Source organism: Daktulosphaira vitifoliae, unplaced genomic scaffold (genome assembly GCF_025091365.1).
Source record: "Daktulosphaira vitifoliae isolate Bord-2020 unplaced genomic scaffold, ASM2509136v1 Scaffold_2, whole genome shotgun sequence".
NCBI lineage: Eukaryota > Metazoa > Arthropoda > Insecta > Hemiptera > Phylloxeridae > Daktulosphaira > Daktulosphaira vitifoliae.
Window position 1 is genome coordinate 28,729,937 of NW_026099573.1, and position 14,766 is coordinate 28,744,702.

Consider the following 14,766-nt stretch of genomic DNA (forward strand, 5'->3'; position numbering starts at 1 on the left):
TTATTTTATAATGTATTAAGTATTTAATATTAGATACTCTAATAGTAATGTTGACACACCATCAGATTAAAAAATTTTGAAGTTTAAATTAATAGTACGCAAAATAATCAATAAATCGAATTATAAATTTTATATTAAAAAATGAAGTATTTGTTTAATTATATACTATTATTATTGTATTTTAACTATATTGTTAAGTCAATGAACTCGAGTAGTAATTACAATCAGGTATATATTTTTATTAATAATTTACATAGAATAATTTATGTTATTACAATAAGTAAAGTAAAGTACAGAAACGATCCTGCATAGTCAGAGTAGCATTAGAGCATATAATTCAAATATTTTTAAAACTAATATTAATTGATACCTGATAATAATTTTAATTTCTGCCGTAAAACTCTACAATGTGTATTTAATAAAAACGAAAAAAAGTACTTCTCAATTTTTATACCTCTTATAAACATTAATTAGCGAAAGACGTTTAGATATTTATAGCCAAATCATAGGCTTAATAATGGTCTATGAAAAAATATTCAACGTGTATGTCAAATACGACTTTTTTAAATTTCAAAAATCAGTTATGAAACTGAATAATAAATTTACAATACGAGACTATTTCAAAATTTTAATTTTCAATTTAATAAAAAAACCTATTACTCATAGAAGTCAAGTCGCCGGAATGTATTTCTTTTTTTTAATATGTATAGCCCACAAATAAACCATAGATTTTATTTACTTATTTATTTTGAATAATGTAACACAAATTTGAAAAGAAAACATTTTTAATGGTTTCATAGCTCCTTGAGAACTGTGGTAGAAAATATAATTTAAAAAAATATATGTTAAAAGTAATTAATGAAAAATTATATATAGAATTCTTGTCCCTAATATTACCACTGATAAATTTTATTTCGATCCAAGCATTATTCAAATAGTTAAAGCTATTAAAAAACTATGGTATCCACCAGAAGTTAAATGATTATTATTTTTAAAAGGTTGATTACTCATAGAAGATAAGTCGCCTAGACGTATATTTTTAATCGTATATTAAAAAAAATCTTTAAAGTTGATTTAGTTTTAATTGTTCCATTGAAATCCAAAACACTATAAATTCGACAATCTTTATTCAAAATTACGATACGCGAGTTAACGATTTTATTATGGTACAGAGTTAAATGAAACTGTATTAATGTAGATATATAATCACTACAGAATTCAAATTTGTATAGCTCTTAAAATACTTGAGTTATAAAATAATTGTATAAAAAAATATATTTGTCCTATGTATACATACAGGGGTTTCACAGTGATTTACTAAGTGGACTATATAAATTAATGTTAAAATTAGTAATTCACAGTGGGAAACCCTGTAAATTCTTGCAAAGGATAATCTATTTTATATTTATAATGGTTGACATAGAATATATTATATTTAGGTGCTGGCAAACTACATTGATTATGTTTTTGAAAAGTCATACATTATGTCAATTATAAATAATTTTGAAACTTTAGAATCATTTGACGACAAGGGTGCGATTAACTTTAATGATGATGATATAAATTATTTGACAAGTACATGTAGTGGAGACATCAAATGCATTCAAAATAAATCACTGTCTGAAATTAAGTTCAAACAAAAAATTGAAGCATTTCAATGCGTTAGTGGCATATTTATATATTATTTACTTAATGAAATGAAAAGTGTGCTCTTGTACAACAAACCACAGAAATTTATAGGACCTAGTGTTTTTCATTTTGTAAAATTAATGATGACGGGAATGTTCAGTGTGTTATATTCTGGCAAAATCTATAATCACAATTTATTTTGGAGAATTTTTATTCGGATAATTGCAGTAGACAATTGGCCCTATTTTTTTTTTAAAACTAACATAACCAACTTTGATCAGTATGAATGCGATTTAGTAAGTTATATTAACTTATGCCGGCAGCATAATTATCTTCCCAATTCAAATCCTGAAATAAAAGTATCTCATTCGAATATTTTTTATGAAAATATAGGTAAAGCTGATATGATAGCTTTTATGAATGAATACTATAATAAATTCAAAAAGTTTAATATGATAAATTCTAATTTCTTTAATCTAGATAACTTTATTTTTATTGATTACTTTCATAAATTTAGCGACTTAGTCTTTTTATCTGAAACCTATAAATTTAATTGGGGTGAATACAAAGAATATTTTCGCACAAAAAAAATGGAAATAAATAAACTATATCGTACCATAAATTGGATAAATAATCCATTCGAGTTTATTGAGTATCAAAATATTATAATAAAAGTAATTAAATTAAATATCTATTACATTATTTGGTTGCAATTTAAATTACTCCATAAAGTACTGCTAAAAAATCAAAATCATATCTATGTATATATTAAGTCTATTGTTCTCATGTTATCTTGTCAATTAACTACAGCGACATTGTTTTTACATAGTGAAGATCACATATTATGGAATATATATTATCAATTGTTGAAATTTAAAAGTCTAGAGTTATTTGACTTATCAATTAAAGATAATATACAATTAATCAAAGAAAAGATGGAGATGAACATAATTAAAGACTTAGAATTATTGAATGATAATAAAGAAGGTATAATATTGACATTTAATAAAGAAATTGATATAGATCAGCTTGGAAAAAAAACATCTACAAATATAATCATTGATGAACTGGTGGCAATTGGGGGTACAAAAAAAGAACATATCCAATTATGGTATACACTTTTGGATAATACAAATATACCAGAAATCATTGAAATTATGAAAAAAATGATAGAAATATTTATTAAATTTGCAAAATATATTAAATATTTGGGCCAGAGAATGAATCATTTAAATTATTTTTTTATAAAGTATTTTCGAAATGGCTCATTTGATCTAGAAAAAACATTTTATATACCATAATAAATGTTTTGGAGAACATATTTGTTTCTTATTGTTTGTATGGACAAAATGTTTTACTGATTTATTAAAATTAATACTTTTCTCCCCACAATAACAATTATTGTTAACTTTTGTATAAAATTATATTATATTTATTGTTTTCTATGTAATAAAATACATACATGTATATTCTTAGACTACATTAACAGTATATTTTTAAACATTGGTGTATAAAAATAAAAATATTTTTTTTTTTAAAAAATTCCTACTTTTTCATGCATAAAATTTAAACAACAACTTAAGGAAAATTACAAGTATTCTAATACGAATTGTAATGGTGTGTAGCGCGGACAGATACGGTTTATTCTAGTGTGTATTATAGTGGATTATAATTTCAGGAAACAAAATATTTGAAATATTTTAATTAATAATTAGATAGAATGATATAAAAATATTAATTAAAACTGAAATATTTGTATTACTAGTAATTATAGTTGTCTACTAATATAAATAAATATTAAATATATATAAACACATTTTCCTAAAATTTTTAATATTACATGGTTCCATATTATTTTGAATCCTAAGAAACGTTATATTTAAAGGCAAACAATAAAGCAGCTAGACCAGATGAAGTGCTAGTAGAAGTATGGAAAATATTAGACGGTGTTGGCATAAAGTGGTTGAAGGATCTTATCAATAATATCTTATTAAAAAGGAAAATACCAAAAGAATGGAGGAATGGTATTATAGAGTTATAATTATAGTAATGGAAAAAAATAGAGTTATGCCTCTAGCTTATAAATCATAGAATAAAAATGTTGAAAAATGTAATAGATAAGAAAATAAGAAATGAGACATTTATAACTAAAAACCAGTTTGGATTTATCCCTGGTAAGTCGCAACAATAGAGCAACTATTTTTTGTGAGAGAACTAATAGAAAAGTATAGGAAACAGAAGAAAAAAAATTTTATGGTATTTATAGATTTGGCTGGATTTGGCATCCTAGAGTTTAGGATAAGGGTAGCTGACCCCACGTGAACACTATCTATTATCACAAGGAAATAGAATGACTTAATTACTAAGATTAGTATCAAACATAATTAATAAATCAAAATAAAATCTATTAATAAAATAGAAAAATATAATCTATAAATTGAACATATGTAGACTAATATTTTTACTAGTAAGATAGCCTAATTGAACAACACTAATATATTACAAAGTATCTGAAAACTAATTATGAACATCATGATGGTTCAAAAAAAGGTTTTTATTTTTTGATTTCTTGGAATGAGTTTACATATAATAATAATAATAATAATAATAATATTAACAATCAAACAATGAGAAGTAACATTTAATAAATGTGTCATTAATGTAATCATTAATCACAAATAAAAAATACTATACATAACTAACAAAATAATTATCAAATTTAGACTAATTTATTAACAAAAAAAAAGATAAGAACAATTATTTAATGCAATTAACAACATTTTTTATTTAAATAATTTTATTGAAAAAACATGAAAAGAATGGATAAGTAACTGCTTCCACTTAATAAATTTAATTTATTTTAAACATTTATAACCATCAAATTAATTTAATTTAATTTAAGAAGATAGGCAAAATAAATAATAATAATGGTAATAAGCAAAATTATTTCACACTTCGATCTAACACCATATAATAATTGATAAAACCAATAACTTTGATTATATTAATAATTGACGTAACTATAAATTTAAAAATTAAGCATATCTATTAACTTAAGTTTATAATGCGTTTTTTAAATGTTAAAGCTAATACAGGTTTATTATCGCAAACTGCGACGTAGCCAAGAAAATCAAAACTTATAAAATATATTTTATAATAATTTATAACTTTCAGTATAAAAAAAGATCGCTGAAAAGTGGGGTTGTAGTACAGTAGAGACAAATATTTACATATAAAAAAATAACTGAAAAAATCTAGGTTAATATTAAATTCACACAACACATCAACGAACAAAATTTTAGGTGAAACTAGGCGCGGAGTATTTCTGACTATTAGTATATTAGCTTCGATGCGAAGCTGAGAAGATTTTTTTTTAAATCGGACCATTTCCCTTAATACAGGTGAGTTCAAAACTTAAAAAGAAGGTATAAGCATATAGAAAGTAGAACTTTTTCAGCTAAATTTTTGAATGAGTTCCGGAAAAACTGACACTTTTATATATATTTTAAATTAAAACTTATATATTATACTTTAATATGAAAAAAACAAATTTCTGACTTTATTTTGTTTTCATAGTGAAACAGACATCAAAGGTAATAAAAAAATAACATTTTTATAAAAAATTACAATATTAAATTATTAAATATCAATTTCATACTATATTTAACTGCTATAATAAATATTTATTCATATATTACACTTATAAATCATAAAGTCATATGTCAAATATCAATTTATAATCAAGATATAAATAAGGAAATAGGAGATTATGTTATATTTAGAATAATCCACTAATTTTTAAAATTAAACACTATCTATAGATTTGCGTTTTTTATGGTAATAATTTTAATCACTGTCAGATATCACCTATACTAGACCCAACTATGCTACATCCTCACTGTGCTGAGTATTTTATAGAATTTAACAATACGAAGTATAGTTCTGAAAATTTCAGTTGTGCCATCTATATTTAAATAAAAAAAGTTTTATAGAAATGATTACTATGATTTTTAATGAATTTATAAATTTTGAAATTAATAGACATCAGTTATGACAAATTTAAGCAAAAATAACAACTCGAAAAATATTAATTTTATACAAAAATAATATTATTTGTCTAACTACAGAGACCGTTTACATATAGACAATAAGTCGTTGTAACAATTTTTTTATTATATGTAACATAAGGTTTAATTTAACATATGGTTAAAGTTTCTGAACATTTTGAAAAATTTAATTGAAAATGTTCTATATTCGTATGTTGTAAAAAAAGTTTGTATGTTTCAAATTAAATTTTGAATTTTCCTGTATAGAGAAAAATGGTTCGATTTAAATATAACTATGTTAATGAATAGAGCATATATAAAATAATCATAAAAAAAAAAAATTAAGTTAATCCATATCTTTTTAAAAAATTATAGCAATCTAAAAAAATAAAATATCGAAAATTTTAACACAAAAGTATTGTGTATTTTAACTATGCCAGTAATTTGCTCATAGAAGAAGGTATCGGGATATTTTTTTTTTAACTAATGTAACAAAAGCTTTAAATAAACATATGTTTAATACTCAGTAAACCCCAGAAATTTTTCAAAATTTATGTTGAAAAAGTTAAATTTTTGCGCAAAGGTATTATTTTATATCTTCACCTGTAGGCGGGTAAAGGGACAGATTTTTAAAAAGACTATATAAAAATACTAATGTATTAATTTTAAAAAACCCAGCAGTGGGGGTCGCAGCACAGTGGTGATGTAGCATAGTTGAATCAAGTATTATGATATCTGACAGTGATTAAAATCACTATCATAAAAAACGCTTCGATGCAAATCTTTAGATAGTGTTTAATTTTAAAAAATTGGTGGTTTATTCCAAAAGCTACATTATCTGTTATTTCCTAATTTATATCCTGATTAAGAAAAAGTCCAATGAAAGATATATATAAATACTACTTCTCATGAAAAAATTGTATTGATCCATACACTTTTCAATATGTCATAGCATTATAAAGTTAAAAATGTAAAATATAAAATCGAGAATTTTAACACAAAAATAGCATACGGTAGCCATTTTCACCGTGAAGACAAAATAAAGTCCGAAATTTGTATTTTCCATAATAAAGTGCATTGATTAACTTTAATTTAAGATATATATAAAAGTGGGCAAGTTAAGTGTCAGATTTACAAAAAAAATATACCAAATAATAGGTAAAGACATCAAGCATCTATAAATAATAAAATATATTGATTTGTTTATTTTTGAAAAAATTATGGCAGTTTTAATTAAAAAAATTGAGAAATTTTTTAAAATTAGCGATTTTTAAATTTGTAATTTATTGGAGATTTCCCCCTATTACGGGGAACGAGGGAAATTTTTTCAATTTTTGAGGGTAACGTCTTCAACTAGATACGATTTGTGATTTTTTGACGTATCGTTGAAAGAAATCAATCCAGTGAGAGCTGAGAAAAAGTGGTAACAGACACAAAAAAAAACATCATAGTAAAACCAATACCTTTTCAACTTCGCATTGAAACTAAAAGTTATTAAAATATGTTCTTTTTTAAAAAAGTTATGACAAACTAAAGTAAAAATAACTTCATAAACAATGATTTTTACATCTAAATAATATTTTTTGTCTAAATTCGGAAACTGTTTACATATAGAGGACAAATCATTGGTAGTAATTTTATTTTATTAACTTATAGTAATTTATAGTTTTTTTCAAAATTTAAGTAAAAAAAGTTAAACCTTTGAGCAGATCATGATGTTTTTAAACCCCTCCTTGTGAGCAGATAAATGGTCAGTTATCAAAAAAAAATATACCCAAAGAAAGGAAAATACCCAAGGTATTAATATAAAATTTATCTTAATTTGTTCATTTTTAAAAAAGTTATGACAGTTTTGAAGGAAAAAAAATGTCAAAATTTACCGCTTTTAAAAATCGTATACTTTTTGAGAATTTCCTCATTTACAGGACATGAAGGAATTTTTTTTTAATTTTTAGGGTAATTTCTTTAATAAATTATATCATTTGTGATCTTTTGACATATCGTTAGAAGAAATCAGGTTGTACAAGTCTGAAAAAAAGAGCGACAGACATAAAAAAATACCTTCTCAGCTTTGCATCGAAGTTAAAGAATATATATATATATATATTTGTGTAAATGTTAAACTAAAAAAAACAAAATTATCAAATTTTATCATAAGTGAATAAGCCTAAAAATAACACTCAAATAAATTAACACCACTCATAAATTTTATACTTTATTTTTCAAAAATGTAAGTATAATAGTTTTATTCAATACAAACTAAGAAAAAATATAAAACCTTAAATTTTTCTTTTTTTAGAACTTCTGTTTCATAAACATTTAATTCTTTAATATTATATATCTTGTTAAATAAATGGTAAATTATTTTTAACCATTTAAAAAAACCATCTGATATAATAAAACTTGGATTAAGAATTCACGGCTTAAATATCGCTATAAAAATTTATATCAGTCAATTGATTGTAGTTTTTGACTATTTCAATTGTAATGATGTTGTTACTTAAAATCTTTGGCGTGTTTTTTACGACAAGCTGTTTTATAGAATCTATCAAGGCTAAGAATATCAGTAACACCAATAACATGGTAAACAATTTTTATTAAAAAATGAACAATAATAAATAAAATATTCTGTATAAATCATTTGTTATAAAATACATTAATCAAAATTAAATCATAGCCAATATATTAATTATTACAATATAAATATAAATCTTTATATTTATAGACTATTATAAATATTAAAATTTATATTGTTATGATTAATATTTATTGAAATCACTGTAATAAAACGATTTGATATATTTTAAACAATTTATAATCTAACTAACACTAAATTTTAAATCGTTATAATTTTTTTATAATTTTAATAAAGTAAATTTTAGAAAGTTAAATTTGGTCATGACAACTCAACCCGTTCCTTTACTCCTTGGGAGTTTAAAAATGGTTAATGAGAGTAGTTTTTTTATAAAACTTAAGAAATAGCGTAAAAATACATAAGACTTGAATTATAGAAAATACTATTTTTAATAAAACTTTTATGATTTATTGTGAGTCTATTATTTTTAAAAAAAATTAAAGTATACAAGTAAATTTTTTTTTCGCCAAAATTGACTAATTTAGTTAATTAAATATATTAGATAAACAGTTGAACTAACAAAAAATGTTAAAAATAAAAATTACACGAATTTAAATTTCCAAAAAAAAAGTTATTGCCATTAATTATTGATTGGGCGTTTTGTTTAACGAATTGAATGATTTAATATTAAATAAAAAAAATATATAATTCAGCAATAAAACTATATTTGCATTTTACATTGAAAAAATATAATAATTAAATCGAAATTAGAAACAATTAAATTAAATAGAAAAAACTCAATATTAAATTATATAAAAACAAATACAAATGAACAATAGCCATTTATTAATATTAAAAAAAAAAAACTACAGTATTAAACATTTTTTTTTAATACAAAAAGAAAAAAACTAATTTTTATTTAAATTAATTAATTAATTAAACAAATAATTTCAAAAAAAATATTTTTAATTCTACAGAATTTTTAAATAATAATATATAATTTGTAGTAGTATAAAAAATTGCAACGTAACAAATGGGGCAAGATGATCTTCTTGGGTAAAATATATTACAGTATGTTGGCAAATTTTTTATAGAAATATTTTTAAATATATTAACTAAACAATGATAGAATTTTCGAAAATAATTAATTTGAACATATATATTTGTTATAAATCGCAGTAATATTTTTTTGCAAAACGATATGATAATTTTGTTTTACAGTGTAAGTTTTTAACATAGGCAAATACAATTATTTTTATTACAATAGGTAATGAAATACAAGTAAATCACGAAATCACGAATAAAAAGTATTTGAAATTTAGGCTTTAGTTTAAATCATTGGTGTACCAGGGGGATTTTTGGATAAAAAGAAAGTGAGAAAATTTTGTACGTTTCGTTGTATGTATATAAATTAAAATTAAAAAATTTTTAGTGGTCATCGGGTTAAATTGGTAGATAAATAAAAATGTTTTCTAATAAAAGATAAGTCGACTTGCCCCATTAAAATAATCATTTAGCTCCAGACACGACTAATAATACAGAGGGAGAAATTGACTTTTTTTCTAATTAATTTATAGTTCTTTAAATAAATACTATTAATTAAATAAATGTAAATGACTGACCGAGAACAAAGGTCCATATTCACATCTACACTAAAATAAAATGAAATAAAATTGCTGATTCATAGATTACATATTATATGTATGACGTAAAAATTCAAATTGACAAAAAACACACGTTTCGTACTATGTGTATTAGACTAATTATTTAAAGCTGCTGCTACGTAATAAATATGTTTAAATATGTTTGTCATTTGCTAAAATACCCACATAGCTATTTTTACCGTTGGGACACGTAGATAATTGCACATAATAACTTTATGGAATGTTATGGAAATGTCCAATAAGACACGATTTGTCGCCACTATAATAATACTATATATTAAAATTATAATATATTTGACGTTGACCTCATTATTGGATTCCGACTTCACAGAACAAAATTCTACTTTAGATTTAAAAGTTATTATTTAAAATTATTAAAATTCACTTCCATCTAATGTCCCTAAAAAAATCTTAAAAATCTATTTTTATAAGTCAATTTAGTTGGGTTATAGTTACGGTTTGGTTTTTTAAAAATTTAAAATTAAGGTTTAGGTCAAGGTAGGATTTATACATATGCAAAGTATTTTGTTTTTTCAATCGGCCCTATTCGGTTTGGTCTCTGTCCCTGCACTCAATACCTTGTTTTAATGATCGTATTTTTAAAAATATAGTTTGTCATCAAGACATATGTATGAAGTAGATATTATAAACAAATATGTTATAATAATCCATGCAATGTTCAAAAATTCATTTCACTATAAAGAGAAAATAAAACATATTTCTTTTTAACGGAGATAGAGGTGAACTTTTGAAAATTATAGCTTCAACTAGGTACGTTTTGTGATTTTTTGACGTATCGTTTTGCAAAAACGATTTAATAAGAGCAGAATAATCTTGTATAATATCACAGAAAAAAAACTTTTTGTAAAACCAATAATTTCTCAGTTACGAATCAAAGCTAATAACGCTATACTAACATGAAACATATTTTTCTCGAATTTATTACTCTTATAAATACACATTAATGTTATATCCGTCCAGTTTAAGCATCGTCTAACTTATTTTCAAATTATATACTAAAAATGTTCTTATAATAAAATAAAAATTCACAATTAAAACAAATAAGATTAATATCGAGGAAAACGTTTTAATCGCTTTACTACTTTATTTTAATAAAAATTAGAAAATAACTACAAATATGTTTTTATAGGTAAATTATGTTGAAGTAGTATATAGTGAAGAATTTATAAAGACAGTGATGAATGACTATAAAACATTTGAAATGTATAGCGATAAAGGACCAATAATATTTACTGATGAGGATTTAAATTACTTGACAAATTATTGTAACGGAAACAATAAATGTATCGAAAAAAAAATGCTGTCCGAAATCAAATACAAACAAAAAATAGAAGCTTTACAATGTGTTAACGGTTTAGTAGTATATTGTTTATTGCATGATATAAAAAGAGTGAAATCATACAATATGCAACAAAAATTTAATGACAAATATTATTCTAACCTCAGAGGTATTATGTCTCGAATGATTTTCTTGTTATATACTGGTAAAGTCAATGCCCATAATTGGTTTTGGAAAATTTTCATTCGGATAATTGCTGCTGATGACAATCCTAGTGATTTCTCCCTAAAAAGTAATGAAGATTTTGTATTATACGAAAAATTGTTGATTGAATATTTTAACTTATGTCAAGAAAATAACTACCTGCCTACTTTGCATTCCAATGAGGAGGAAGATCAATCAAATATACTTTACGGTATAAATAAAACAGACATAGATGCTTTCATTAATAATTACGAAAATTTCAGTGAAATAGATATAGAAAATTCTAAAATATTCAATATAGACAATTTTATTTTACGAGATAAATTTCACAAAATTAGTGACTTGTTTGTACTTTCTAGTAATTGTAATTTTTACTGGAATGGGTACGCAAAAATTCTACAGGGTCAAAAAAGTGATTTAAAACAACTATCTCAATATTATTTAATACAATGGATAAATGAACCATTCAACTTAGTAAAGTATCAAAACCATTTGGTTCGTGTAATCAAAGTAAATATTTACTATGTTATATGGTTGCAGTTTAAGTTACTAAAAAAAATTCTAATTAAAAATAAAAATTATGGACATGTCAATATATTAATAAGCTCTATATTTTCAAACTTAGCTTGTGAAGTATTATCGTCAATAATTTTTCTTCAAAGTAATAATCAAACATTACGGTTAATATATAACCAAATGTTGACTTATAAGAAAAAATTAGTATTTGATGAATCCGTAGAACGAAAATTAGAATCAATGAGTGAAGAGTTAAAAAGCATCATTATTCAAGAATTAAAAATTATAGATGTTAAACAGAACATAATTTCGGATTTTAAAAACAATTTAGGCATGGATGAACTTCAAAATCCCAGATCTTCAGAAGCAATCATTATTGATTTAGTAACAATAGGAGCTATAAGCAGTGATTATTTTACATTTTGGAACAGTCATTTGGATAACCAAAGTATACCTGAAATAACTAATCTAGCAAAGAGTATTTTTGAAGTTTATATTGTATTTAACAATTATATTATTAACTTGAAAAAACAATTATATCCTTTAGATTTTTATTTTATCAAATTTTTCATTAATGGTTCATTAACATTAAATAAAACTTTTTTCCCTAGAAAAGTTTAAAATTGAATTGTTTTATATAAATTAAAAATTATAATACCTATTCTATTTTACATTTTTATCGAATAATTATTATTAGCAAATAAAACATAATGATTAGAAAAAATTTATATTGTAAGTTTTTTCGGCAAAGTAATTATTTAAATAGAACAGCAGCTTGTGTTTAGAAGTAAATCAAAGCAAGAACATAATATAATTAAATCAGTAGTTTTATTTTACCCATTGTTAATTATATATTAAAATTTAGAACATAAATACCTTAATATTAGCAAATACATAAAAAATGTCTTATTACTTCTATAAAAATGACTTATTTTATATCATTATCCTTTATTAATAACAATGCCTTGTCGTTGAAACAACTCTTCTCTGTTTGACACCAAATTTTTCAGTGAAACAAAAATTCATGATTTACAGGATATGTTCAAAATACTTTTTCTTTGGGCGTCCTCTTTGTAACTTTCCAGTAATTTTTCTATATTTTTTAGATATGAAAGTTCGTTATTTTGTCACTTGATTACTTTCAAAATAAATACAGTAATGGGAAACCATTTTTTGTTACTATATATTTGTTAAAAAATAAACCCTTATAACTTATAAGGGGTTATTTTAAAAAGTAATTTATAGCTGATATATCAAGAAATATACGTAACAAAAAAAAAAAATTGCCATTTCTGTATTTATTTTGGAAGCAATCAAGTGGTTTATAATAAACTGATAACTCTGTTAATATATCTTTAAATAGAATTTCTGGAATATAACTGACATTTCTTATAATTTTCGATCAAATATTTATTTTATTAATAATTCTCACATTCTTAGACTACGATTAGAACAACTTTTTTTATTGTAATTTTTCTCAATTATCTCATTACGTTTTATTAGTGAAACTATTTGTATCATAGAACGACTATATTATGATATAGTCGATGTAACACATATTGTTTCACCAAAACAAACGTATAGTTCTTTTGAAACATGTATAATATAAACATGTATTTTTTTTTCAAATTATTGACAGTTTTCCCTAACACCGCCGTGATTTATATACAGTCTATCGTTCCCATAAAATTTGGACAGATAAATTCTAATTATTTGACCCTCAAAAATGTTAAGATTTAAAAAAAAAATAGTTCTAATCAAAACAAATGTTAATGCTCAAGGCAACAGAGATTTAATTTTTATAGACTATAAATTAATTTTTTTAAATTTAAATTTATAAATTAGTAACGCATATAAAGCATAATTTTTAAAATAAACATTTGTCATTGGTTTAAGATGTGGGATATGTTTTTAATTGTATAAAAATAAGTTATAAAACTTTAAATATCTCAACATATTAGTTGTAAATGTACAAGTGGAAACTAACATGTGAACGGGAATGATTACAATTATTTGATGACAAATCATTAAAAGTAATTTGCAAAACATTTTATGGTTTTCTTAAGTAAAAACAATTCAATATCAGGTAATTACTAAACTTAGGTGTTAGGTTGGAATAGTAACGTGTTCTAAATAATGATTATCTCTCGTCACTAACGTGATGATGCCTAGCCACTGTTGATGTTAATGACTAAATTTGATGGTTAGTAATTAACAAGAAGACCCTCCACATCGCCATCAAGTCATCATTTATGTTATTATTGCTATTGTAGTGCCTATTTACCTGTCTCTCTAAGGTCAGGAAGCGTTGAAGAGACCCCTCATCATTAAAACGTCAACAATAATAAAAATGAGTAAAAAATTATTATTTAACATCAAACACGATTCAAAAAATAATCAACGTTCTTTACCTAATAAAATAATACCTAGTTAGTTTTGTGTCATTTATTTGTAACAAAATAAACTCAATACGAAAAACTAATTCAGATGGAATTTAATATTACATATGTAATGTATTTTTTCTACTAAAACATTACCAATATTTATAATGTTGGTAAAAAATCAGCCGAAAAGACAATGCTTTTATGTTACATCGAAACAAAAGAAAAATCGTCATATAGAATGTTCATTAAGTAAGGAAACAGGTCAATTGATACAAATGACGAAAACAATTGACCTGTTTCCTTACTTACTATACACTTTGTACAGGACACCATATGCTGTTTTTAAATAATGTTTTTTTGAATATAGTGTAGTCATTGTTAACCATATAGCTTTATAAATATCATTCCACAAATAAATAAATTTTTATAGTTAAATTTCTATAAATTA

The 14,766-nt window shown here is 23.1% G+C and overlaps 2 protein-coding genes and 1 long non-coding RNA gene across 3 annotated transcripts; all 3 read left to right on the top strand.

Moving 5' to 3' along the window:
- Positions 1-3,303, top strand: LOC126897244 (uncharacterized). Its single transcript, XM_050670709.1, has 2 exons — positions 1-228; positions 1,440-3,303. The coding sequence occupies exons 1-2, from the start codon at positions 142-144 to the stop codon at positions 2,928-2,930; spliced, it is 1,578 nt and encodes a 525-aa protein (XP_050526666.1). The 5' UTR covers positions 1-141; the 3' UTR covers positions 2,931-3,303.
- Positions 3,304-4,816: 1,513 nt separating this feature from the next.
- LOC126897303 (uncharacterized) lies at positions 4,817-7,864 on the top strand. Its single transcript, XR_007702066.1, has 3 exons — positions 4,817-5,030; positions 5,206-5,222; positions 7,631-7,864. It is a non-coding gene; the product is annotated as an uncharacterized LOC126897303 (long non-coding RNA).
- A 231-nt stretch (positions 7,865-8,095) lies between these two features.
- LOC126897243 (uncharacterized) lies at positions 8,096-12,557 on the top strand. The gene is made up of 2 exons (XM_050670708.1): positions 8,096-8,258; positions 11,065-12,557. Exons 1-2 carry the CDS (start codon positions 8,163-8,165, stop codon positions 12,553-12,555), a joined length of 1,587 nt encoding a protein of 528 aa, XP_050526665.1. The 5' UTR covers positions 8,096-8,162; the 3' UTR covers positions 12,556-12,557.
- The last annotated feature ends 2,209 nt before the right edge of the window (positions 12,558-14,766 follow it).